The sequence below is a fragment of the Equus caballus genome, chromosome 5 (genome assembly GCF_041296265.1).
Source record: "Equus caballus isolate H_3958 breed thoroughbred chromosome 5, TB-T2T, whole genome shotgun sequence".
NCBI classification, from domain to species: domain Eukaryota; kingdom Metazoa; phylum Chordata; class Mammalia; order Perissodactyla; family Equidae; genus Equus; species Equus caballus.
This window is the reverse complement of record NC_091688.1, coordinates 25,838,365-25,865,345: the sequence shown is the minus strand read 5'-3', so window position 1 is coordinate 25,865,345 and position 26,981 is coordinate 25,838,365. Positions and strand designations below refer to the sequence as shown.

General features: G+C 51.6%; 1 protein-coding gene across 4 annotated transcripts in view; it reads right to left on the bottom strand.

Annotated features, from left to right (window-relative positions):
• LAMB3 (laminin subunit beta 3) overlaps window positions 1-26,981 on the bottom strand; it is a 39,764-nt gene that overhangs the window by 8,042 nt on the left and 4,741 nt on the right. For all 4 annotated transcript variants that reach the window (XM_070266763.1, XM_023640784.2, XM_070266765.1 and 1 more), the window contains 15 exons: window positions 17,642-17,756; window positions 17,017-17,090; window positions 12,659-12,850; window positions 11,258-11,321; window positions 10,688-10,881; window positions 8,740-8,860; window positions 7,796-7,984; window positions 6,415-6,570; window positions 5,859-6,055; window positions 5,412-5,523; window positions 4,201-4,579; window positions 2,836-2,996; window positions 2,484-2,704; window positions 2,005-2,202; window positions 1,519-1,663 (listed from right to left, as the gene is read on the bottom strand). In XM_070266763.1, coding sequence (XP_070122864.1) covers window positions 1,519-1,663; window positions 2,005-2,202; window positions 2,484-2,704; window positions 2,836-2,996; window positions 4,201-4,579; window positions 5,412-5,523; window positions 5,859-6,055; window positions 6,415-6,570; window positions 7,796-7,984; window positions 8,740-8,860; window positions 10,688-10,881; window positions 11,258-11,321; window positions 12,659-12,850; window positions 17,017-17,090; window positions 17,642-17,756 — 2,518 coding nt within the window. The remainder of the gene's footprint in view (window positions 1-1,518; window positions 1,664-2,004; window positions 2,203-2,483; window positions 2,705-2,835; window positions 2,997-4,200; window positions 4,580-5,411; window positions 5,524-5,858; window positions 6,056-6,414; window positions 6,571-7,795; window positions 7,985-8,739; window positions 8,861-10,687; window positions 10,882-11,257; window positions 11,322-12,658; window positions 12,851-17,016; window positions 17,091-17,641; window positions 17,757-26,981) is intronic.

Genomic DNA, 26,981 nt, shown 5'->3' with positions numbered 1-26,981 from the left:
CGGCCTCTCTCAGGCCCTGCTCCCTCTCTCCCCCTGGTCCCGTCAAAGGACCTGAGACACAAGTAGAACTGAGAGGACAAAAGGGGGCTCACAGCCCTGCAATCCCCTGCCTGTCCATGAGTCTGGGCTGCACCCCAGAGAGACTTCCTACCTGCCTCCCACCCCCTGGCTGGGGCAGATGCCGGGGGTGGACATTCAGCTTCCCTCTGCTCGACTCAGGGGAAGACTTCCTCATCTGTGAGTCCACCCCAAACTTTGGCCTGCCCCTCTGTCCACATCGTCATTTGTCGGGCCCCATCTCCCTGCATCCCCAGGTAACACTCTCCCCCATTCTGGGGCTCTCTGGGAGGCTGACCCCAGCACAGCGTCAGGCCAGCCATGGGACCCCAGTGGATCCTCCCGGCTTCTCTCATTCTGCCATCACATCCAGGAGCAAAGACACCACAATAGTAGCGAGAAGAGCCAGTGTCGTTACACCAAGCCCTCAGCTCATATTCACTGGGCTCCCAGCCAAGCAAATTCCCTGGCAGGGATCAGAAATCTAATAATATCAACTCATATTCCTGAGGCACCTTTAATTTTTTCAAAACACATTTTGTGTCAGTTACTCGATCCCCAGAATAAACCTGTGAAATACTACCATCCCGGTTTGCAGAAGCGAAAGATGAGGCAAAGAGAAAAGCAACCTGCCCAAAGTCACACAGGTTTCCTGAGTCCTATCCAGGAACCCTTCTAGTCCCCAGGGCGGCGAGGGAGGGGATTCAGTTCATTTATTCATTCAACCAACGTTGGGTGCTTTTCTGTGTCTGGCCTTATGCTAGGTGCCAGTGACATGGTGAACAAGACAGACAGCCCTTCCTGCCCTCTAGCAGGGAGACAAACAGCAAACTTGCAGCAAAATGAATTCAACATCCACAGGCTCAGAGCAGTGCAATGAAGGCCAGACAGCCGAGGGGACCAGGAAGGGAGGGGGATACCAGATGAGGTGGTCGGGAAAGGCCTCTTGAGGGAGATGATATTTAAGCTGAGACCTTGAGGGCAGGAATCAGCAGCCTTGGAAAGAGCATTCCAGGCAGAGAAAGAGCAAGTCAAAGTCTCCGAGGCGCCAAGAGGCTGGCCTGTTCAGGGACAGTTGGTGAGCAAAGTGGGGAGGACACAAGGCCACCTCCGGGAGGTAAACAGAGGCCATGATAAGGAGTGGGAGTTTATCCCAAGATCAAAGGGAAGCCAATGAAGGATTTTAGGCACAAGTGGCATGTGATCCCACTTACACATTTTTCAAAGATGTTTCAGGCTGTTCTGTTGAGAACAGACCATAAGGGAGCGCGGGGGAGGTGGGCAAACCACTAGAGGGCCGGGGTGGCCATCCAGGCAAGTGATGGGGGCCTGGCCCGGGTGGCGTGGAGATGAGGGAAGGAGGCAGCTGGCTGATGAACTAGATCAGGGACGGGGCATAGGGGGACTAGGGACAGGCAGGAGTTGAAACATCAGCCAAGGGAGGGCAAAGGCCAGGCTCACCTGAGAGGAAGTCCCGGACTTGCTGGATGAGGAGCCGCGTGCGTTGGACGTCTTCCTCCATCTGGGAGCGGCTGGTGCTCACCTGGGTCTCCAGGCGCTGAGCATCTGATTGCACCTGCGACGCAGCTTCCTCGGCTGCCCTGATCTGCCAACACACGGTGTAGGTCAGCAGTGCTCAAAGCCCCAAGAGAGCCTCTCAGCAGCCCCCAAGGATTCTGTGGACACCTGCTACCTGAGACCTACCTGGGAAACATTTGTAACTAACCCGGTTTGGCCCCAGAAGAAATGATGTGGAGTCGGCTAAAAAAAAACCCCAAAACACTTGCCCCAAACTCTCTCTCTCACTTGCTGTGGGGCTTTGGGCAAGTCACCTGACATCTCTGGGCTTTCGTCTCCTAACTGTAAAACAGGAGCTGTGACTTGCCCAGGGGTTCTGTCCCCACTGCCTCCTGTTACAGATGCCCAACCCACCTCGGCCACACCTACCATCTGCCTGGTCTGCTGGAGCTGGGCATTGAAGCCCTGCAGCTGCTTGGCCACCTGCCCCGCCGTCCAGAAGGCCCCACCCGCCCTGGGGAGGGTGCCTCTGCAGTGGGAGCCACAGGTTGTGCCATTATCTCGGGGACACAGTTCTCCAGGGCATGCTCCTGGAGTGCAGGCCGTCTGCCTGGAGCCCCCACAGAGCTGTGGAGAGAAGGGAGTGTCAAGAGGGTTCCCAAAGCTCCCCAACAACCACTCCCATCCCATACGCCAGGGAAACAAACAGCCAGACATATCCATGACAACCAGGCCCCAGAGATTGTTTCCTTGGCAACCGTTGAGCACTCGGTGAGGGGCCAAAGGTTGGGACGGGTCGAGGAGTGGGGTAAGTTCACATTGCCCCAAGGGGAAAGGTGTACTAGCAGTTGGGTGTGACAAGCTGGGATAGGGGTCTCCAGGAAGTGGGGCTCCGTGCCATGAGTCACCTTGTTGATAGTGGGTGTCAGATCAGGCAAGGAAGCCATCTCCAGCCTCAGGGCAGCAAGCTGGGGGCCACTGGCCCCTCCTCCTGCTCCGATCTGCTGCTCCAGCCCCTCTGCCTCTCTCCAGCTGTCCCTGAGCTGTTGCAGCAGGCGGGAGCTTTCGGAGACCTGCTGAGCGGCCTGGGATGACCGCTGGTAGGCTGCAGTCAGCATCCGGAAGGCTCCTGTGGGAAGAAGAGAGGGGAACTGAGCTGCCCCTGGACCTGGAGGCCTGAAGATGCAGGAGGAGCAGGAGCGGAGCCGCGGTGTGGGGTGCACGGTGATGCGTGTGGCTGTCTGAGGTCCCCCTCCTCACCTGAAGGATCGGCACCATGTAGTCCTTCAAACTGCTCCCTCTTGTGCTGATACATAATGAGGAGGCGATTGAAGCTTTTGTCCAGACCCTCCAGGTCTCCCGAAAGGGACAAGGTCCCCTCCTCTCGGGGCAGATCCAGCTGCAGGCCCTGGAGAGTCCGCCTGAGATGGGAGAGGAGCTTTCACTAAAATATAGGAGGTGGATTGCCCTCCCAGAACCAGCCATCCCCTGGGAGAAACCGCGACTGAGTCAGGAAAAACCGAGGCCTTCAGCAAAGGCCACAGAACAGGGGACTTCGCAGGCTGAAGAGGATCCTGCTGAGCAAAGGCTGGGAAGGCCACGCCGCCTTCCTCCAACCCTCTGCAGACAGATCCATAAAAGTCTCTCCTTCCTTGACTTGTGTGACCCTAACCCTCCGGATTCTCCTCCACCTCCCCCAGGGGCTTCCATGAGGAGTGTCACCGGCTCGTCTCCACAGGCTGACTTCAGCCACGACTTGCACAGCGAGGCTCCCAAGTGTCTTCTGCAGTCACACCTCCCCCCTAAGCCCCCATAACTGCTGCCTGCTGGTTGTCTCCACCTGAAAGGGGGTCAGGATCCACCTGCTCAGGCCCACACGCCTGGAGCTTTCAGAGGCTCCTCTCTTCCCCACGCGCTTTGCAGCGCCACCAACCACAGCTCCCTCCTGCCAGCCTCGCATCCTCCACCTCCAGGCTCTGCTGGGCATGGACCTGTCCTGGCATGGAAGCCCTCCCCTGCCTGCGTTCACAGCCTACCAAGTGCCTATGAGCTCACGACACAGTTTCGAGACTTGGGTCAGTCACATCCCTGGATGGCTCTGGGCACCAACAGTCAGTGAGTGAGTGCTCAGGGAACGCAAACTAATTATAGAAACTTCCAGAACCAAATCTCACTAAGAAGGCGCCTCCATGGTAGGAGGGGGTTGTGGGTGGGACTGCTCCCATTCCAAAGACAAATACTAGTTATTTTTAGGGCCCTGCCTCTCGGTGCCCTCCACCAGGGTGACTAATTCAGAGCTGACTCTCCCACAGGCAGCGCCGGGCACTTGAGAGAACGCGGGCTTGGCTCCTGCCTGTGCTCCTCTTGCCCCTGCTCTGCCCCTCAGTGGCTGAGTGGCTCTGTCACATCACCTATCTGTGCCTGTCTCCTCACCTGCAAAACGGAAGTAATAACACCCACCACACCATCCTGCCAGGACTGCTATGATGGTTCAGAGAGAGAGCTCCATGAAATTGCCTTGTACACTGCAAAGGGCTGTGCCGATGTCAGGAAGGCCCAGTGTGCCCCTTATGTGAATCCAGGTCGTATAATTCTTCTAAGTGCTTAGCACAGAGAGGGAATTACCTGAGGGAGAGGATGGCATTGGCCACCCAGGCCACCTCCTGCTCTGGGAACACAGTGCTGCCAAGAATTGCTTGGATCTGCTCAATCTTGCTCTTCGCGTCCTGGATCCGAGAGGCCAGACCGCGGTCCTCCAAGCCAGGCCCAGCCCACAGGCTGGCGGTGGTGTTTCGGAGGCCACTGAGGCGCCGGGCCTGTTCCCGGAGGTCCGCGTCATAGCTCTGGAAGCAAGGGTGGCAGGCCACGCACACTGGGTAGCGGTCACAGTAGCCTCGCTGGCACTGGTCGCAGCGGGGCCCAGTCAAGCCGGGGCGGCAGAGGCAGCGGCCTGAGGCCTTGTCACAGCCTGGGCCTTCAGTTCCCCGGAAGTCACAGTCACAGGCTAGGGAGGGAGAAAGGGTGGTCAGAGGCCGGGGGCAGGGAGACTAGGGTGTCTGGTGGGAGAGCCCTGAAGAGGAGGTCTGACCTCAGGATCCTTCTACAGGGCGGAATAACAGACCATCAGGGACAGAACAAAATCATGGTAACAACAGCAAGAAAAGCAAGCACTTACTTGGCACCTACTGTGTTCCAGGCACTGTGCTAAGTCTCCCACACACATCCCATGCATGTGACCTTCACAACCACTCTGTGACAGAGGTAGCCACCCCTATTTTCCCATTTTCATAGATGGGGCAGGTGAGGCACAGAGAGGTTAAGTACAGTGGGCCCCTTCCCCAAATGAGGAAACTGAGGCGCAAAGAGGGGGAGCGACTGGCCCCAAGTCATCTGTAAGCAGGGCAGAGCTGAGAGCAGACCCGGTCTGCATGCTCCAAGTCCCCTGCTCTTGTCACTGCTTGTCAAGCTGACTCTGGGGAGACGACACCTTTCTGCCTCAGGACTCACTTTCTCCATCTGTGAACAGGGAAGGCACGTCCGCCCCTCCCTGCCATTGTCCTGGACGTGACTCTGGGAAATGCTTCCTCAAGGCAGCGGGGAGCAAAGCAACCCTCCTGACCTAGGGACATGGGGACGGCCTGACGTCAGCTGGCCCTGGGGCTGGGAGTCTATGCCGACTGGTGTTATGGGGAGCAGACCCTCTCAGGGGGTTGCCAGGGCCCACATCACATGTACCAATACCAAAAGTCCTCCCAGACCACAGACCCCCCACCACAAGCCCGCCCAAGCACTCATCCCGCCACAGCCTCAGCGTCCCCCGCTCAGTGAGCGCGCACCTCGGCATCCCGCGGCTGCATCTCCATAGGTCCTGTCAGGACACTGGCGGATGGCTGCAGCACTGCAGGTCAGGCCACCAAACCCTTCCCGACAGGGGCACTGCCCTGTTAACTGTGGGGGGAGAGCACCGTCAGGGAGCCTCCCTCACAGGCTGGGCCTTGCCCAACCTCCCTGGTGTGCCCCCAGAACAAGGGGTCCCACCCAAAGACAAGCTCTGAAGTCGAAGCCCAAAATGGCCCTGCAGAAGGTGTGGCAAATACGGCATTGCCGAAGGCTGAGGGCCACAGAGGGAGGGACATTTGGTGGCCTCCTCAAAGGGGAATGGGGACAGAAGCAGCCAGTCTGACTTTGGAAAGGCCTGAGAGGCTGCGTAGAGAGGAAACAGAAGCGGGTGGACAGGACCCCTTTCCTGCTGAGGGTCCCCCAGGGCCACCCCCACTGCATACCTGGTTGCACTGGGGGCTGAGGGAGTTGCGGGGGTCGCAGGCACACGGTTCACAGCCCCGACCACTGGCCAGCTTCCAGTGGTGGGGAGCACACTGGTCACATTTGGGGCCCACCACGTGGGGCAGACACAGGCAGCGCCCACTCTCCTCGTCACATGGCATGTCTCGCCGGGACCCCAGGACACTGCAGTCACAGCCTGCAGGAGGGAGCGCTGCTGAGCTCCAGGGATGGCCAAAAACTCACCCCCAAAGGACATGCATCAAGGAGGGGGCCCATCTTGGGAAAAGCAGCAAGCAGGGCCGTTCTCTCCAGGTAACCTGGCTGACTCACAAGGCCTCTGTGTCTTCCCACCAGTTCCAGTACCTGGCAGCTTGGCCACCTGCCCTCCCACCCACTGGCTGACTCAGTCCCACCTTCCAACCTGGACCTGTGCTGCCATCTGCTGGAGGCCTGTAGCACAGCAGCTGGCACACAGCACAGAGAGCAGGGCAGGTCACAGGTCTCATGTCCCATGCAGCCTGCCCCACACCATGCCAGGCTGGGGCCCCTACTCACGGTGGCAGCCCTGTGGGTTGGCGTAGGTGAGTCCTGTAAATCCTGGCTTGCACAGGTCACAGCGCTCCCCCTGCACATGCTCCTTGCACACGCACTGCCCGGTCAGTGGGTCACAGGGAGCCCCCGGCACTGCCCCATCAGGATCACACTCGCAGGCTGAGGGACAAAAGCAGCCACCACAGCAGGAACAAAGAAGAAAAGGAGGGAGTTAGGAATGTATTCCAGGAGCCAGCTTCCGGGTTCAAATCCTCGTTCCACCACTTACTGGTTTACAACCTTAGTCAAGCTATTTAACCCCTCTGTGCCTCAGTTTCCTCATCTATGAAATGGGCATAATTATACAACCCTCATAGGCCTCTTATGAGGAATAAATGAGTAAATGTAGAGTGGGTGGACAGCGCTTGGCCCATGTTAAGTACTATAGAAGTTTTTGCTGTCATTATTTACTGAAGGACTACAATATGCCGGGCACTCCTACATGGTGCCTTATGTAATCCTCACCATAACCCTGAAAGGTGGGATGATTGTCCCTATTGTACAGACGAGGAAACTGAGACTCAGAGACGTCAAGGAACACACTCAAGGTCACACAGCAAGTAAGCGCTAGAAACAGAAGTCAAATTCAGGTCTTTCGCACTCTTTCCACAAACAAATAATACGAACAGGGAGTGAAGCAGCTTTCTCCCACCCCCACACCCAAAACGCTTTCACGGTCTCAAAGGAAGACTCTTCCTTCATCTAGAAAGACTTTGGCGATTAACCCGGCCCGAATCAGGTGGCTTCCACCAGTTTGCTGTCTCCTAGATGAACTCATTGGCCCTTGTGGACGTGCTAAGTCCCTCCTGGGTGTTCCATCACATTACAACCATAGGTTCATTCAATAAACATTCTGTAGCATCAATCATTTGCCTGTCGTTGCGCGAGGCCTGAGGATTTAAGACATAATCCCTGCCACGGAGGAGTTCTCCATGTTAGGGGAAACAGAAAAATAAAGAGCTACCCACATTACAACATGGTAAAGGCAATAACATATACGTGGACACAGTGCTTCGCCCCTCCTCTTCATGTGTGTGTGGTTTATATTAGCAAACAGTGTGCATGCTTATTGATAGAAGGCACTTTATCTTGTATTTACTTTTTTCTCTCCTATGCCCAAAATAAGGGTTACACAATGATTGTTTGAACTGATTGATTGACGGTCCAGAGAGGTTAGGTGATTTGCTTAGAAGTGCACGGCTAAGTTAAAACAATTGCCCACAAGTCCTGACACACAACCAAGACTTCACACTTCCCGAGGGCTTGTGTATCCCCAGGACATGTGCTCTGTTGTGCCCAGAGTCCTGGACAGATGACACCCTGCGTCCCCCGAGCCCCTACTCACGGATGCAGGTCTCCTGAATGGGAGCACCAGGACGCCGGTTTCGGAAATAGTGAAGCTGACATCGCTCACAGTTCTTGCCCTCAGTGTGGTCGCGGCAGTTGTCACATACCCCTCCGTGTGCCCCCTGGCTGGCGGCAAACACAGCTGGGTCGAAGTGACACGTCTCCGAGTGCCCATTGCAGTCACACCCTGAAAAAGGAGATTCCCAGGGCTGACGTTTGACCAGCACCACTGCCGTCCACAGAGCACGCTCCACGCTAACTCATCGGCATGGCCAGCAACTCCGCGAGATGCTCAGGTCTGGGAAATGGGGAAACTGAAGCCCAGGAAGGCTTGTGTAATTTATTTAAGATTATATGGGCAGTAAGAAAGCAGAGTAGTGTGAGAACTCAGGCCTCCTGACTCCCAGCGTGGGGACCAACCCCAAAATAATGTCCGTGTTGGGCCAAAGAAAGACCCCTTTGAATGGTCCATCCCAACCCGCCCCCAGGACTACCATGGATCTCCCATTGGGTCACTGCCTCTCTCTGGGCTGGGGACCCTTGTTTCCCTCATTTATACAGACAAAGGCCCTGACTCCAGGGGGCCATCTGAAGGAGGAGAAGTGACAACAGGGAACCACATATGTCCTACAGGAAGTAAGGCAACTGGAGAGACCAGAAGGAGGCTCTGGGGATACCACAAAAGGCATGTGGCATCAGAAGCAAAGACCAAGCCTTCGTCCCTCGGGGCCTGGCTGAGGACGAAGGGGGAGGTGGTGGGAGGATGCCACCCAAATTCTCTCTCCATCCCCACAGAGCAAGGAGAGCTTAAATCACAGGGATGCACTTACGTTTAGACTTAAATATTAAAGAATAGATTCTCCCTGTGTCCCAGGTGAGGTCGTTAAGGCCCAGCACCCCACTCAGTCACTACAGGGGAGGGGGGTGATCCCAGGTTCATACTTTGGCATTCATGGGGGTCCTGGTCATCCGCAGGTCTCCAGGGCCGATTGTTGTAGAAGGGCGCACAGCGTTCACAATTGGGGCCGGCGGTGTTGTGCTGGCAGACGCAGACCTCATGGACCTAGGAGAGGGGGCCATCAGTCATCAGGAACAACTATCAAAGGACGTCCCAGGGATGGACCTGCCCTCTCCCCTCTGACCCTCCAGCCCACCACTCAGGGTCCTCCAGCCTTCACTCAGCACCTTCGACACTCCCAGCTGCCTGCTTGTGTGCCATTGGTGTGCGTGTGTGTGTGTCTGTGTCTGTGTGCCTCCTCTGGCTAGGTTTTTAAAAGCTTCATTCCTTGTGCTTGGACATCCCCATGGTGCCCATTCCAAAGCAACACCTGGAAGGTGCTCAGACACCCTTGTTGGTAAACTGTGTGATTATAGAGGCTCGTGGGCCCTCTGGAAATTTATATTCCAACAATCTCTGCCTGCAGTTGTTTGGCTAATTGGACTGCTATGATGAATCGTTACCAGACTCATTAAGGTATAAAAATAGAAGAGCTATTGTGTGCTAATTGTCTTCCAAATTAGGCCCACCGCCCCCAGCCTGGCATTCAAGGACCCGAATCACATATGCTCCATTCTTCTCTCCCACTTCCTCCTAACAGCACAGCAAGCGGAACTTCCGGCTGCTGCCTGGACGAGCCCTGCTTTCCCCACCTTTTGGTCTTTACTGATGTGTTTCTTCTTGCCTGAATTCTCTTCTCTCTCTATTCACCGGCAAAATCCTGCCAGCTAGAATGGCACCTCCTTCACCAAGCCTCCCTGGTCCCTCTAATTGCATAGATTTCGATCCTGGATGCACTTCAGAATCGTCAGGGGAGCTTTTTAAAAAAATACCAATGCCCAGACCCAGTTCAATCTGAATCTCAGGGACAAGGCTCAGACGTCGGTACTTTTTAAAGCGTTGGTTCCACTGGGCAGCCAGATTGAGAACCGTGGGGCTGGGCGTGCCCTCTCCTCCCCTAACTCCCACAGCACGTTGTAGTCCTCATGTCAGCAATCCCGCTCGGCCTGTGCTCTGGTCACTTGTCTATGGGCCCTAACAGATCACACATTCCCAGAGCGGGTCTCCCTCTGGCCTCCTCTGCAGCCCAGGTAGCACCTGGCCCAGAAGTGGCAATGATAAAGCTGACGGATGCTCATTGCACCTGTAGCTCCCTCGTAGTTTATTTTACAGGATTTCCTCATGCCTGTCTGCCACTAGGGTAAATATCATGCTCCCAGATGTTGACACAAGAACTGATGCCCCAGGAAAGTGAAATGACAGCTCCCTCTGCTTCTTGGCCCAAGGCTCTCCCTCCTCTGCTGGCGGTTCTCAGGTCTGGTTTCACAGCAGGAGCCCCTGGGTTGTTGGTACACTGCAGCTTCTGACCCCAACCCTGACGCATCCGACTCGGCTGGTCTGCGGTCGACTTCGCCTCTGGGTCAGACTGTTCTCTCGTCCTGCCCCACAGCTCACCATTAGATGGGACTTTAGAGTCCCCACACCAGGGGCTTTCAACCCTGGCAGTATGTTAGAATCCTCTGGAAGCTTTAAAAACCAACAATAAAATCAGAGAATCTGGGCGTGGAGGTCAGAGCAATTTTTTTAGACCCCAGGAAATTGTAATGTGTAGCCAGGGTTGAGAAGCATTGTCTGAAGCTCCCCCTAACGCCCACATATATACTTAAATGTAACTGAAAATAAAAACCTCCCCAAACCATAGAGCAGGTCTCAGAAAGTGCTACAAAGTTCTTATCTTTGAAATGATAACCACTTAGACTCACCGTTGCCAAAATATTCAATACCCAAATCTTAAATTTAGTGCCCACTCTGCTTTACCGGAGCCTCAAGGATGTGCTTAATCTGTTCTCATCTTCCCACCTCCCCTCTGCCCTTCCCACCCTGGGCTGTCACCTGCACAGTGGTGGAGGGGCCGGCAGGCGCTCCGGGCCTGGGGGCGCAGCGGTCAGCGTGGCCGTGACAGAGGCAGCTCCCCTGCAGACGCAGCTGGGACACTGCATAGTAGGCACTGGGGGGATGGTAGCCCCTCTGGGGCAAAGGGGCCAGCCTGGTGAAGTTGACTCTCAAGTTTGTGATCTCCCCCAGCTCTGAGAGGGGACAAACAAGGAGGGTGGAGGTGGGGAAGGAAAATAAAGAAAGGAATTAGAGGCAAATAGTCTTGGATGATGAAAGGAATTCTGGTCTCACCATGGCTTCTTCCTGCCTTGCTAAGCTTATTCCAGGGCCCATCCTCCCCAGCCCTCAACCCTCCCCCAGCAGAAGAGACCCCTTCCACTCCAACTCAGGCCTTTTGAGTCTCAGGGGCTACCACAATAGCCCTATGACCAGGGGAAGCAGGAGGAGTATTAAATCCAGCCACGTTGACCGGAATATGAAAGACCAGGAAATTTCAGTGACCCGGGTTCCAACCCTGTTTTGCTCCCTACCCATCGTCCCACAGGCTAGAAGAGTAGCCACACTGACCTTGAATTTTTTGACTTTGAGTGGCTGGAATCCCAGAGGCTAAATCCATGAGGTGAAGCTGGACCTACAGAGAGAGGGGAAAGGGAAGAACTGAGGAGGGGTCAGCAGTGTGCCCCAGCTCAGAACGTCTTCTTTCCATTCAATGCCCCGCCCTCCTCACACTACGCTGAGGTCCTTCTTACCTTGAACCTGAGATGACCACGGATGTGAGGCCTGCCAACCACCCTGGGGGCGTGAGATGGTCACTGGGCCCTAAATGAGTATGTGTGCGTGTGTACAAGCCCTCCTCTCCAACTGAAAATATAGCTATCCCAAGACTTTCCTGATTTCCTTGGGTCAAAAATTATAGTAAGATACAGGATGTACATATGAGGATGAGGGGATACGAATTTTCCAAGCACCCAGGATGAGTAAGAAAGCCTGGAGCCCAAGGATGCACAGATGCGGTGACCACCAACCTCCAGACAACTCCAATTTCAACTGTGCTTTTCCTTTTTAATAAAAACCACTCATTAGATGTGACTTCATCTGCATCTCCCAGGAAGAGTTTTCACATCAACACCCCACAAATTAGGAAGAAGTCCTATATTCTGATCTGGGGTCTAGGGAATGTGGTAGGTGTGATCTGGATATGGCTATAACCAAGGAGGAGCTATCAGAGCAGCGGAGAGAGATGCACAGCCCACAGCCAGGGCAGGGCTCTGAGCATGTGGTGCATGAGAGCAGCTCTGAGGGCTCGTCTGAGCCTGGGCCAGAGAAAGGAGGCGAGAACACACAGCTCCAGTCCAGCGGTGGGGAGAAGCAGTTACAAAACAAATGAGAAGAGTTTGGAAGGATTCCGGGAGGGACATTCTGAGCTGTTTCTAGGGGCAGGTTCTCACTTCCACCTCAGGGTTTAAGTTCAGGTGACCTGGAGCCGTGACTTATACCTGAACTTCCCCAAGGACGAGCACCGGGCTAGATGGGTAGATTAAACTGAAAAAGCTCATTCTTGTGTTAAACTCTACCAAGGCGAAATCAGAGACTAAATTAAATTGGTGTGACTGCTCAGGTGAATCCAACTCGCCATCTCAAAGTCCTCACACTGGGGCAACGTGGATTTTACCCTCTCCACTAGGGGGCAGTGTCAACGAGCCGTGGCGGGGGCTATAGAAGAGAGCAGCGTTGGATCACGCACTGCACTCAATATGTTTCTGAAATATGGCTCCTGGGGAGCAAAGAGGAGGAGCAGCAGACGTTCTGAGTGGCCAGAGGGGTCGTAGTTGGAGAGTTCAGGAAAGACGGCAAGGTGCTCTGACCAAGGAGGTGCTCATCTCTTCTCAAGAGTCTGGGTGACCGTGGGAGCAACGCAGTGTTGGAGACCTCTCCTCTGCCTAGGTTTTCAGGGCCCCCTCTACCTACCTTCCCCCCTTCTAGGTGCCCGTTAGGCCTCTGGGGCAGGGACTGGCACCGAACATCCTGCCAGCTCTGAGGCTGGCCCTGGCGGACTCGGGGGAAGGCAGAGGTGCAGTCGGCAGCCAGGTACTGGTACACCCGCCAGGTCTTGCCGAAGTCCGAGGAGCGCTCGATCAGCATCCCAGCGGGCATGGGCGCCTGCGGAAACACAGTCAGGGTGGGGGCCTCAGTGACCGAGGGAGGAAGGCACTGTGGGGACACAATCACAGAAACAGGCTCCCAAAGACAAGCTGGTAGCCCTTGAGAACCACAGTGAAGGAGGGAGAAAAGACACTGAGTGGGGCAAGTGGGCTCACGGGCATACCCATCCAATTCTCCTGGCAAACCAGAGGTCCCGGCTGGTTTTCCCCAGGGATTAAATTATGGAAAGTAATAGAAAGGAGATCTGCATTCCAGAAGGTATGATCCTGACTCAGCCCACCACACAGGCTTCCAGACCAGAAAATTCTCCCACTGCACTTCCCACAGCCAACCATTTTATCCCCACTAGCTCTTGGTTCCATCTCTCCTCTCTCTTGCTCACATTGCCATGGCCATGGCTCAGGCCACGGTCTTGCTGAGCCTGAATTATTGCAACAGCCTAGAATTCATGTTTAGCCTCTGTCCAGATGCTCCAAAGCACTTGCCCCACTTTACCTAAATGGTTATCTGGTCACCTCACTCTCTGCGTGAGACCCTTCAATGGATCTTTATTGGCCTGAAGGTAAAATGCAAGCCCTTCAGCATGACATATTGTCATGTCGCTACTCCCCGCATCGGTGATTTCATCCATTTCTCATGGCTTTAAGTATTGTCTTCATGCTGACAGCTCCCAGCTTGGACCACTTCCTTGAACTATAGGTTCATAAACCCACCCTCCATATAGAGAGAACTTTCCTTTAAAACATAAAATGAGCTGTGACACTCTGCCAAAAACCCTCCAATGGCTTTCCACTATTCTTTTTTTTCCAGCTTTATTGAGATATTATTGATACACAACATAGTAAGTTTAAGGTGTATCAAATGCGATGATTTGATACACATATATATTGTGAAATGAGCACCGCAATAAGGTTAGTTAACACCTCCATCCCCTTACATAATTACTATTTTTTTGTAGTGATAACATTTAAGTTCTACGTTCTTGACAACTTTCAGGTGTATAATAATACAGTACTAGTAAGTATAGTCACCATGCTGTCCATTAGACCTGCAGAGCTGATCCATCTTATAGCTGGAAGTTTATACCTTTGGACCAGCATCTCGCCATTTTCCCCACTGCCCCAGCCCCTGGTAACCACCATTCTATTCTCTATTTCTGCGAGTTTGGCTTTTTTAGATTCCACGTAGAAGTGAGAATATATAGTGTTTGTCTTTCTCTGTCTGACTTATTTCACTTAGCAAAATGCCCTCAAAGTCCATCCACATTGTCACAAAAGGCAGGATTTTCTTTTTTTATGGCTGAATATTCCATTTTCTTTATCCAATCATCCATTGTGGGACACTTAACATTGTTTCCATGTCTTGGCTATTGTGAATAATGCTGCAATGAACATGGCGTGCCGATGTCTCTTTGAGATAGTGACTTCATCTCCTTCCAATGTGTACTCAGAAGTGGGATTGCTGGATCGTATGGTAGTTCTATTTTTAATTTTGGGGGGAGCCTCCATACTGTTTTCCATAGTGGCTGCACCAATTTACATTCCCACCAAGAGTGCCAAGGGTTCTCTTTTCTCCACATCCTAGCCAGCACTTGTCATTTCTCCTTTTTCCCATAACAGTCCTTCTTACAAGATGGATGATATCTCATTGTGATTTTGCTTTCATTTCCCTGATGATTAGTGATGGTGAGCATTTTTTCATGTACCTTTTGGCCATTTGTACGTCTTCCTGGAGAAATGTCCATTCAGATCCTCTGCCTACCAATCTTGAATAAATCCAGACCCCTGGCTGTGGGTGAAGAGGCTGTGCTGCCTGGGCCCACCTCCTCGCCTCATCTCATGCACTGTGCGCCTCCATCTCGTCAATCCCTCAGTCACACCACGCTCACTCCCTCCTCAGAGCCTTTGCAGGGTAGCTGTAGCATTGTTCCTTCTGCCTGGAATGCTCCTCCCCCTGGGGGGGGGGGGGGCGGTGTTCCTTCTCATCTTTTTTTTTTTTTTTTTTTTTGAGGAAGATTAGCCCTGAGCTAACATCTGCTGCCAATCCTTCTCTTTTTGCTGAGGCAGACTGGCCACGAGCTAACATCCATGCCCATCTTCCTCCACTTTATATGTGGGACGCCTACCACACAGCATGGCTTGCCAAGCGGTGCCATGTCTGCACCCAGGATCTGAAACAGCGAACCCTGGGCCGCCGAAGCGGAACATACGCACTTAACCGCTGCGCCACCAGGCCGGCCCCCTTCTCACATTTTGTTCTCAGCTTCAATGTCACTCCTCCTGGACATCTCTCTATAGCCATCTAACATGTATTCTTCTCCCACACTCTGCCCACCCACCCTCATTATTTCCTATTCCAGCACCTTGCTTTTTCCTTCAGAAATGTCACCACAGTTTCCGGTTATTTAATTGTTGGTTTCCTGTTTTTCATTCTTCTCCCACTAGAACAGGGTTTCCAAACCTTGGCACTGTTAACTCATGGCATTGGATAATTCCTGTTGTTAGAGTTGTCCTGCTCATTGTAGGATGGTTAACAGCCTCCCTGACCTCTACTCACTAGACGTCAATAGCATTCCCACAGTTGTGACAACCAAAAATGTCTCCAGAAATTGCCAAATGTCCCCTGGTTGAGAAGCACCATACAAACCATAGGGCCCTATTTGTCTTGTCCACAGCTGTAACCCCAGCATCTAGCACATAGGCTCCTAGTACACGCTTGTTGAATGAATGAGTGAATCATTAGTCTGCTTCTCCCTCTCCATTTACCCATTTACCCTATGAACTCATCTCTCACCAGGCGGCAGCCCTCCACGTCCCTACCTCTCTCCACCATCCACACATTTTCCCCTCCAGACCCTATGTGCGTTCCCTTGCCCCCTCCCCAATTACATACCTTCTTGCCTCTTTCCTCCTGGCCTTTGTGCTTTGCTGTTCTCTTTGTCTGGAATGAACTTTGCCCTTCACCTGGCTACTTCTGGCTAGGAAGGTTCATCTTCCCCTGGGTGTATTTTACGACCCACCCCTCAAGGACAGACCAAGCTGGATGCCCCCGTTCTGTGCGCCCCAGCACCTCTTCTTACCAACATCAGAGCACACATAACACTCTCTCACTACTGGTTCTCTGTGCCCCCTACATAGACTGAAGCAACTTGGGGATTATGATTTAGCTTTATTTATCTTTTTATCCCTGACATCTGGCACCAAATCTAACACATAACCAGTATTCAATATGTCTGTAGCAAGAATGGACAAACACATGAATGGGTGAGTGATAATAAAAGAATGAAACTAACAGCATCCATCCAAACGAATGTTGCCCTTCAAAGCTGTCACCTTTAGAGACTGGGCGTGTATTCAAACGACACTGGCATTTCTCAAAATACTTTTCACCTTTTCTTGGGCGAGCCTCTTAGAGCTAACTTCCTCGGTCACTTAAGAGATTAGGTCCTATTGCTTTTTACTCACAGCTCACCTTCTGAAAATGATATGGTCCTTCCTGATCATCTAATCTTATTAACCAAACTTGAGCCTTAAATATTTGACTATTCCTGTAGAGAGGATAAAATCAAATCTTCTCTGAAAAGGAAAAAAAATGACATCATACATGAATGAAAATGTTCCCTCCAAAAGGAGGATCTCAGAGGCTAGTCTAAACACAGGATCTGAGAGTTCTCTGAGAGGCAGCACTGAATGAATAGATTGCCCGCCAAGAAGGCTGCTCCAATAGCACACTTTTCCTGGGAATAGGCCGGTTCTTGACTCTTTGTTAAACTCAGTGTCATCAGCAAAGTTATTAAACAGAGTACACCAAAATACACAACTGTATAGCAAGTGACCAAGCCCAGTGGAATTGGTACTTGTCAGAGCCAAATTAATTAGACGAGTTGAGGGTGGAGGATGCAGAAAGCAAGCAGATCTGTAACCACTGCATGGCCAAGACAGGGAGCCTGGAGGCGCCATGGTTCTCCCAGGAGCAGGCCTCTGCTATCACCACGATATAGGCTCAAGGGAAGCTTTGCCCAGCCTAGGGAAGGAGGGCCCACCCAGCATGTGGTGCCATCACCCCTGGCCTGGGGAGACAAGGACACTGTGCTCCCCATGAGTCCAAGCCCACACGGCCCGGGGTCCCCCTCTCCTCTCCACTGCCATGCCCAGGAAGCACACCTTAAACTCCATCACGATGTCTTGAAGCTGGAATCTCTTGTCCAGGTCCAGCTGCAGAGAAACAGGGCTCACATCTGAAAGGACAAAAAGTAGGAACTTCAGACCGGAGAACTTCCACCCTCCCAGGCCTGAAGAAGGCTCTGGACTTTACCAGCTCCAGGAAGTCAGAAATTCTGTAACCTTGACTCTCTGATTTCCCTCTTGGAGAGGAGTGGTACCAGTAAGTTCCGACTTACATTACCAATTCAAGATCCTATCTGTTCTTGGCCAAATTTCCTTCTCATCATCAGCTGATGCCCCTAGTATCTTAAAGGGTTTCAACTTGTCTGTTTGACACAGACCTCTTGCCAGAGTTCGTTTCCTTCACAAGCCCATTGGGACTACGCAGAGTGAAGTAAAGGCATTTCTCTCTCCTCTTACCCTGTCATTAACCTCCAGGACAGTCTTCTGCCTAAAACACCAGAAAGACCTCAAATATAGAGGCAGAAGGTTCTGCTTCTCAGCCACCCAGATCCCATCACCATGAGAAATGCCTGGGAAACACAAAGGGATCCTGGGCACTCTCCAGCCAACCCATCCTGTGGGAGCCCTCACACGTTTGGGGCCCAAAGGAACAAGCCCTTACCATTCTTTGACTGCCACCAGCGCATGGGGCCTGAGGACGAAGCCACATTCTCCACACGGTGACTGTTGTAATTGTGAGGCAACCTGGAGTCACACTTGCAGCATTTCATCTGCCACTGTGGGACAGGGAGACACCAGAGACTCAGAGGTGTGATCCAGATAGAATTCTCCCCTTGCATCCTGAGAGCCCAGAACATTCCCTCTGTGGAAACCCTACCCTTAGAGAGCCACTGATTTCATTAATACACTTCAGAGGATTAACCACTTAAAACAAGGTTATTGGTCATCTTTTCATTTAATTCACTTGTGTCCCTCCTAACTCATAGCTAAGTGAATAGTAAATAGATGTTGTGATTGGGAAAGAGGTATGAGGTAGTAGAAAAAAGTAATTTTGGTAGATGACGCTGCCTCGAAGAGAAACTTGAGAAGAGTGCTAGGAGCAAAAAGAATAAAGGAAGAGAAACTCCCATTAACTTAGCATCTACCATGTGCTAGGTACAGGCTGGAGAGTTTTATATCTCATCTCACTTAATCCTGGCAGCCTGGGGAAAACTGGGTTTCTAAGGATCTGGCAGAAGGGACAGCAAAATACGACAAGGGAACTTGGGGTTCCAGTCCTAGCTCTGTTACCCCACCTTCTAGGCTCAGTTTTCTCCATTGTAAATTGAGGAGAGGTGGGACTAGAGTCATTCATTCATTCAACAAATATTTATTGAGCATGTTCTATGTGGTAGACCCTGCTCTGGGCTCTGGAGTTAGAAGAGCAAACAAAACAAAGACCCTGACCTCAGGGAGCCAACATTCTAGCAACATTCAGATCATCTCTAAGGCTTTCCAGCACTGACATCCGGGACTGCAGGATCTTTCCCAGGTTTGGCGTTCTCTACCCACAAGAGAGAATCCTAAGGTCCCCAACCAAATAGGGCTCTGTAGGCGGGTGGTTCCAAGGCCAGGAAGGCATAGGACAGAGAAAGTCTGCATGCCTAGGGCTGAGGGCAGAAGCTCTTCCTGTAAAGATCTGGGCCAAAGTGGGCAGCCAGGAGGAAACCAGCCTCCCTGGGGAGGTCTCCCAGAAAACTACACCTCCCATGGCCTGCCCATGTCCAGGAGTGAGACGAGAAACAGAATTGAACCCCAGGGGCTCTGTGACAGGACAGAGATCACCAAGAAAAAGAACATGGCGAAATGTGTTTGTGCCTTTGCATGCACGGGTACACGCACACATCCCCCTTAGAGAAAGCGTGACCCTGTCCCAGCTCCCCCATGCAACACACATAAAATCTGTTTTCTGAGTAAGCATGGTCGCAAACCTGTGCCCAGCCTAACGAACACCCTTCAGGGGACTCCAAAAGCTCACCCACCAGTGGGAACAAAGCTTGGGCAAGAACCTCCCTGACATGGTGGTCCTTCAGGGTGGGGAAGACGGTACCTCCACACACCTCATGCCTCTGCTTTCCCCTAAGCCTCCGCTTTCCCTTAAGCCTCCACTCGCCAGAACCAGGGGACAGCTCTGGTGGCCTCGGAGGCCTCCCAGCTCCTGAACCTCTGCCCTGTCCAGGGAAGGCGATAAGCTGAGACCGATGTCTTAAAACTCATTAATCTGCTGAACTGATTAACCCAACAGCTCGGTTCCAAAGGGACTGAGTTAATATGCCAAGGCTGTGCCTTGAGTTCTAGAAACTGCTTGCCCACCACCCGGCTTCCCTCTCCACAGCCGACAAGGCTTGGAACCGGGGAGAATGCAGAAGGGGAACCGGGAGTCCTGATTCTCTGGGCCTCTGCTTCCCATCTCATTTTCCAGCTTTACTTCCAATCTGCAAAGTGAGAGAATTGTCCCCCTTCCTGGCGCTTGGAGATGTCCTCATCATGTCCAAAAGTGCTCTATTAAACAAGAATTTTTCGGAAGTTTCATGCTCCAATAATGGCTGGCCCACGTCCCTACTCCCTCCGCCATCACCAGCCCCGTCCAACCCTCGTCCTGCCACATTCTTCTTCATAGTACATATCTCCACTTGACATATGCGCATTTATAGTGTATTTCTTTGCTTACAGTATTTGTTTCTTGCCTGCCTCCCCCTGCTAGAATGTATACTCCATGAGGGCAGAACTGTCTTCCTTTACCACTGTACTCCCAGTGCTTAGAAAAGTGTCCAGCACATAGTAGGCCCTCAGTAAGTACTTACTGACTGAATAGCCAGTGCTCAACATGTGCTAACACTTCCATTACCATTATTACTAGACACTCTCTTCCTGCACTCAGGGAGTTTAAAAGGAGGGGTGTGGAGTGAGGAGATAAGAAAACATCGATATCAAGTGCTGGAATGCCCACCATGTGCCAGATCTGTATTGGGAGTTTCAATACAATAACCTGTTTAACCCTAAGTGGTAAGTGGTATTGTTCCCATTTTACGTATGAGAAAGCGGAAGCTCAAAGAGGCTATGTGACTTTCCTATGACGAAGAGCCTGTGTGAGCACCAGCACCAGAGAGAGTCCTTCCCACCTCCCTCTCCTCTCTCTTCTCTTCTCTCTCTCTCTCCCACCTTTCCCTCCCTCCCTGTCATCCTCTCATTTCCACTAGAAAACCAGCTGGGTACACAGACATCATGGAAGCCTGGTAAAGGGGACAATCTCTTTCTTACCCAAAGGACTTGGTCTGACCCTGCAGCTGACCATGGGGGAACCTAAGGCAGAGAAAGCCCTTTGGGAAGGAAGCTGGCTTCTCAGGCTGCCCGGCTCAGTTAACACAGAGACTGCAGATGTGTCAGCGGCTGAAAGAAACACCTGAGCACTTAAAATAATATTTCTGGGCATGAGAAGCCTCCTGCTGGAATCCGACGCTCCTCCAGAATCCTATTTTGGTCCCTGGCAGCGAGCATGCCCTTCTCCCCGCTCTGCCCAGCCTCTCAGGGGCAAACTTTTCCACTCCCCATCCTCTGCACTCAGCACACACCCCACAGAGAGACAAGGGTCGGCTGCCTTCCAGCGGCCTGTCACCAGAGCTTTCTCCCCAGCTCTGCTGGGAGCTGATCCAGCCCTTTGCACGACCAAGAGAGTGCCAGAAACAAGGCTCTTTCTTTCCTGGGGCCATAGGACACAGAAGCTTGAACAGCTCAACCTGGGAAATGCCCTTGATATTCCCGAATGATGAAATATTATGCAACGATCAAAAATACTGTTTAGAGAAAGCTTTTACTTGCAAGGGGAAAATGCTTACATTATAATGTTTTATGAAAAAAGAAGTTGGGCATAAACTTGTGTATACATCATGATCTCACTTATCTTTTTTTAAAGGAATAGAAAATGTTTGGAAGGAAATGCAATAAAATTAGGTTAAGCCACATGAAATTGCTGATATTCAGCCATTTTGACCTACAAAGATGGCAACCGCATGCAGTTTAACCTAATATCTCTGGGTAATGAGATTATAGGTAACTCTTTTCCTTCTTTATTATTTTTTAATGATTTTAAACTTTAATAGCTTGCATATATATTAAATTTTATACTCAGTGAAGTAGACATTATTTTTTTAAAAAGGCTATGCTTTTTTTTTTTTTAAAGAATGGCACCTGAGCTAACATCTGTTGCACTATGGGGACACCGCCTCAGCGTGGCTTGATGAGCGATGCCCTGTCTGCACCCAGGATCCAGGAACCAGCTGAAGCCTGGGCCACCAAAGCAGAGCCATGAACTTAACCTCTCAGCCACAGGGCCAGCCTGACATTATTATAAAATACCACAAACTAAAAATGCCCAGGGTGCTCAGTATGGGCTGACTCCCCTGCCTCCTCCCTCTGTCTTGAGAGTCGGCCATGGCTTCTCCACCTTCCTTCCACGTGTGCAGGCCTGATGGAGCTATCAGATGGCCTCGTGGGCTTGAAACCTGCATGCTACTCATCATAGTAACACAGCCAAAGGAGGGACTTATCTCAATCCTTAGAGACAGGCTAAGCCCACAGGCTTGGGGCAGGTATTTTAAGTAGCTCTGCTTGCCAACTAGCTAGCAGGATGGAGGCCCAAAATAGAGCGGCTGATGGCAGGAGCCCATGTGAAGACAAACTGCTAATTTCTTCTTTCCTCTGGGCCTCAGTCTCCCTTTCTATTTTATTCTTGCATGCCCATATGCAGGATGTGTACAGACGTGTGTGTATGCGTGTGGGGGATTTTCAATGCGGGTCTCTTCCCCTGGTGAGTGTTACGTGCCTCCATCTCTGCCAGAGATGGAAGCTCTCGGCTGCAGCTGCCTCGCTCTCTGGGGTCATTGGCCAGCCTTCCCCTGGCTGCGCTACTTCAAAGACAGCATTATCATCAATTCAGCCTGTCAGGCCTCTAGCCAGTTTGGCTTCTGCTCGCTCTCCATCTGGAAAGGCTAGGCCTCTTCCCTTGTCCTGGAGCTTTCTAGAAGCTCAGCAGTCTGGCCGGAAGACAAACCCTCCCACAGAGCTAAGGGAGAGCAAAGGAGAGAGCAAGAGCCAGCAGGAGCCTGAATCACGGTAGAGAGGAGCGGAAAAAGGAAGGCCATGCAAATCAAAGCTCTGTGCCTTTGCAAACACAGAGCTAATTCTGGGGAAAACAGGAAAACAGGCTCTGGGTATACATGGCCTGGCTCCCTCCCACGAACAAGCCAGAGGCTGCCTGTGTCTATCTAAGGAGCTACAGTCAGGGTCGTGGCTGCCAGCCAGGGCCAAAAGAAAGGAAGTCAGGACAAAAAATTCCAGCTGCCTGCAAGAAAAGACATTCCTTCCACTTGAGCTTTCTCATTGGTAAAATGCAGGGGTGGGATGAGATAACGAAGTTCCTTCTTGCTCCAACATGCTATTAGAATTCTCCCCTACTCCAGCTTATCAGCTCAGAAGTGAAAGACACTCCACACAAGAATGCGAAGGAAGCAAGAGGAAAATAAGACATTGGCCAGACGCTGCACTGGAAACACTCTTCCCAGCAAAGTGAGCAAGGGAAGCGGGGGCCCTCAAGGCCTTTGGTCAGCAAGGCCTCCATTAGACCCCACTGGGATCCACAAGCCTCATCATTTTTATGTCAATGGATATTACTGGTAAAGGTCACAAGTCGGACCTGCTGTGGCACTGGGTGGGAGGAGAGCCCCAGTGCTACAAAGCACTTTCAACTTCACCTTCTTCCTGTCATGAAGTAATAGCTTAACCAAAGCCTTAACTCAACACTGCCCTTATCTCTACCCAAACTAAGTTCAGAAAACTCACTTTCTGAAGCTGATTGCAGAGGTGATGTATCTCTCTCCCACTCACCCAGAAATTACACTGCACCAGGATCTCTCCTGAGCATTGGACGTGTGTTATCTCATTTCATCCTTCCAAAATCTCTGACGTAGGTATATTACACAAAACAGTGGGTATTCTCATTCGACAAGTTTGCAAAAGTAAATCTTACAGAAGTTAAGAATGTGTCCAGGGAGTGAGCCAGTGGTATAGCGGTTAAGTTTACACGCTCTGCTTAGCAGCCCAGGGTTTGTGGGTTCAAATCCGGGTACAGACCTATACACCGCTTATCAAGCCATGCTGTGGCAGCATCCCACACACAAAATAGAGGAAGATTGGCACAGATGTTAGCTCAGGGTCAATCTTCCTTAGCGGAAAAAATAAAAAGTGTGCCCAAGTCCATAGAGCTAGGAAGAGAGGAAGCAGGGATTTCTGTCTCAGGCTATCTGCCTCCAAATCTTCTCATCCTGTTCTGATTCAAGGGACACAGCTGTCACTTGGCAACCATGGGAACTAGCAATGACTAGAATTGCTTGTCAGGATGCTCCATCTCTTCTCCCCTGGGAAGGGCAGCCTCAACTCCAGACCTCTCTGGAAACAGAGGTGTCCCCCTAGACCTGAGTGCAGAGAGTTGGTTTGTATGCCTGGACCTCTGCAGGCTCTACCAATGACAATGGTTCCTACAGCCCCCAAGGGCAAAGAAGCAAGGTAGGCCTGCAAGACATTGCCCAGAGACTTCTAGGGACCTGAACCCCAGGAGCAATGGGGTGAGAGCCCAGGCCAGCAAAGCTGTGAGGCCACCCAGATTTGCGTCCACCCCTTCCCATACACCTTTCCCCTCTCTTCTCTCCTTTTAGCTCCACAAGCCGTACTCCCCAGCCCACAAGAACCAGGACCCAAGAGCCTCATATTCCATTAACCTAGGTTTTGCTTCCCTCTGATAGCAACTCCTCCCCCCAATGCCTTTCCCCTTTTCTTCTATCCCCTCAAAACTTACTCATCCTGGGTCTTGCTCTCTTGAGACCCTTTGCAAAAGTCACAGTTCATTTTCTGAAACCCTTTCTCAAACCCTTGCTGAGATATAAATGGTTGATAACAAATTGATACGGTGCCTTCCCCAGGGGTATTTGCACTTTAAACAAAGAACTCCACAATGCTTCCTCCAAGAGAGTGAACCCGCCGTGGTAAGAGCTTCGGAATTCAGACCTGCTGAGAGCTTCTGGGAAACAAGAGGGCAGTATCTTGTTCAGAGATGGGCTCAAAGGCCTCTGTGAGTGGAGGATGAGCATCTCAGGATGTTTATAAACACATTTTCTGCCTACACATTAGCCATGCCAAAGGGCAAGAAAACAGACAACTGTCAAGCAAGGAAAGGCAGTGGGTGTTGGGGTGTGTGCATGTGGGCATGGGTGCACTTATGTGCATTCGTGCATGTGTGTGTGTGTGTGTGTGCGCGCGCGTCTGTTGGGGAGGAGGGGATGTCAACTGGCTACTGTTCCTCAGCTTGTTTCCAAGAGATAAAAATGACAGCTGTTTGGTTTACACAGCTAATTAACCTGAGGAATGCACTGTGGAAGACTGTTATTAAGGCAGCTGGGTAATTACGTTTCCCTCAGAAAAGGAGAGAGTGGGGGATAAATAAAGCATTTAGGGCAGCAGACATGACATTGGAGGAGACATTGTTGGGAGCAGAAATCAGGGCTGGAAAGCTTCCGGGTGAAACCTGCTGGTTCCTGAGGAGGGTGCACCAGCCCAGGGATGACCCAAGGGCGTGGCTCAGCCCCTGCCAGCGCTCACCTGAGAGAGACCATGGTGGATGCTCAGGGTCTCACACAGCTGTGAACAAATGTGAAGGTAGACTACCCCAACTCGTTCATTTCATAAATGGGGAAATGGTGGTCCAGAGAGGAGCCATGACCTTCACAGGGTCATATTCCTATTCTAAGGGTCAGAGCGATGACCAGAACTAGAAAGTCTTCACCCCCAGTCTAGGGCAAATTCACTAACCATGACTGCCTATGGATTCTCCAGCTGCCTGCTGCAAGTCAGATTGGTGCTGGTCACCTTAGAGGCAGAGAGTGGTCTGGCTCAAGGACGGGCTGATGTCAATAGGTATGCAAGGATGTGTCCTGATCAGGGGAGAAATGCTCAGGAGTGTGATTCACAGATGGGGCAGTCTTTGCACCCAGACACAGGCCCCGGGAGGCAGGTAGCGGAGGGAGGATGGGCCATTTAGCATCTGCCACACACTTTGCCAGTGGTCACTTGGCTCATTCCTTTATATAGTCCTCGCAACAACTCACTGAAGTGGGTGCTAGCACTACTCTCATTTTTCAAATGAGGAACTGAGGCTCAGGGAAAGCACAGAAGAGAACGAGGGTAGGGAGATGTCACAGACATTTTCATCCATGCCTTGAGCTTTAGGGAACAACAGCGCAGTGGGTTTACCCAGAGATTATCTAGCAGCTGGAAGAAAGAACAAGAGGACAGGGTGGAACTGCAGCCTCAGGCCATTTCAGTACAGAATAGCCTGGGTCCAAGCCCAGATGGTTGATGGGTAGTCAAGGCAGGCAGGCAGGCCCAGAAGGGCAAAGCTGGGCAGGTTAGAGGATGGGGTGCCACAAGGCAAAGCTGGCCAAGTCCTATGTCCATTGTATGGATTGCAATATGGACCCAAACCCACAGAGGCAAGCCCTCGAGGCCATTAGGATTTAGCCACTGAGACAAAATTAGGAAGAGGAGGTAACACGTCAACAGGCTAAGATTAGCCCACATAAAAGGAGCTACATTGTCAGATCAGGAGCTGGGAGAGACAATTTTGGAACTGGAGGTAGTCCCCATTGCTCCTGAAACTACCATTCCACTGACTCCCCCTGAGGCTGGGTGAGGGTGGGGGGGTAGTGAGCAACGCAGACATGTCGGAGAGTCATAAATCCCCATTGCACTTGTATTCATGCCACATCAGTAGGCAGGCAGCTGGTGCCAGGTGATTTTGTACTGGGCTCAGAGCTCACCATGTCACCCTGCATGGAAATAGAACAGAGGTCCTAAGCACAAGCTTCGACTTAAGGAAGTTGTGTATATGGGGGTGGGGTTGGTAAAGAGGGGTGAAGGGGAGGGGGCGAGTGGGGAGGCACTAGGAATGCAACTCTGCATCATGCCTCATTTCCCACTGGGACTGACCAGGACACCCCTCATCTCTAACTACTCAAAAAACTCAGCACATGTGTGTTTCCATCAGAAGTTTAGGGTCCCCACACACACCCAAACCCTCCCAATAGTTCACAGGGATAACAAGAGCCACCTCATGGAATATTGTGAAAATTAATTGAGATAATTTATATAAAACTCTTAGTCAGATGCCTGGGACACATAATATGTGCTTAACAAAGTATAGTTGCTGTATCATTTAATAAGAAAATAAACTTAAAAACTGAAATTGGAACTCAGCAGAGTTAAATCTGGATTCCTGATTTTCATCACACAGCACCCGGTAAGGGTTCAGGGGACACCTGTTTAGAGGGAATATCTGTGCCTTTAGTCTTCATTGCTGGCAACCAATGGCCTCTAGGAGGTTGGGCAGGTGAGGGAGAGGGAAAGAGAAATCAAACAAGACAAAGAGGTGGAAGGTAGGGGTAGAGAAGCTGGTTCTCAGTAGTCAGCTCATTCCCAAAGAAAGTGGGAGCAAGGAGCGACCCTAAAGACCATTTCATCCAATATTCACTCATGAAAGAGGAAAGCGAGACTTACAGAGAGGTAATATCTTGCCAAAGATCACACTACAAGTTAGTAGCAGACCTGTGGCTACACTGAACTCAAGATGCCCTATCGTCTACTTTTTCTAAGAGGTTACATGGATTTATTCCCCTTTATAGAAAAAGGAAAATAGAGCCAAGGCTTCTCAACTTTCACAGCAGCAAAATAGTTGAGATTTATCCATCCCCAAGGTTGGAAAAGTCTAGACTTCTCTTTTGCTATCACCCCATTTTGCTGTCAGGGGGCTGCTTAAGAGCAGAGAAGGCAGTTGGCTCCCTGGGACATCTGAGAGAGGCAGAGGGCAGGCCAGGCTGAAGCCAAAGGCCCCAGGCCTAGAGGGAGAGAGGTTGTCC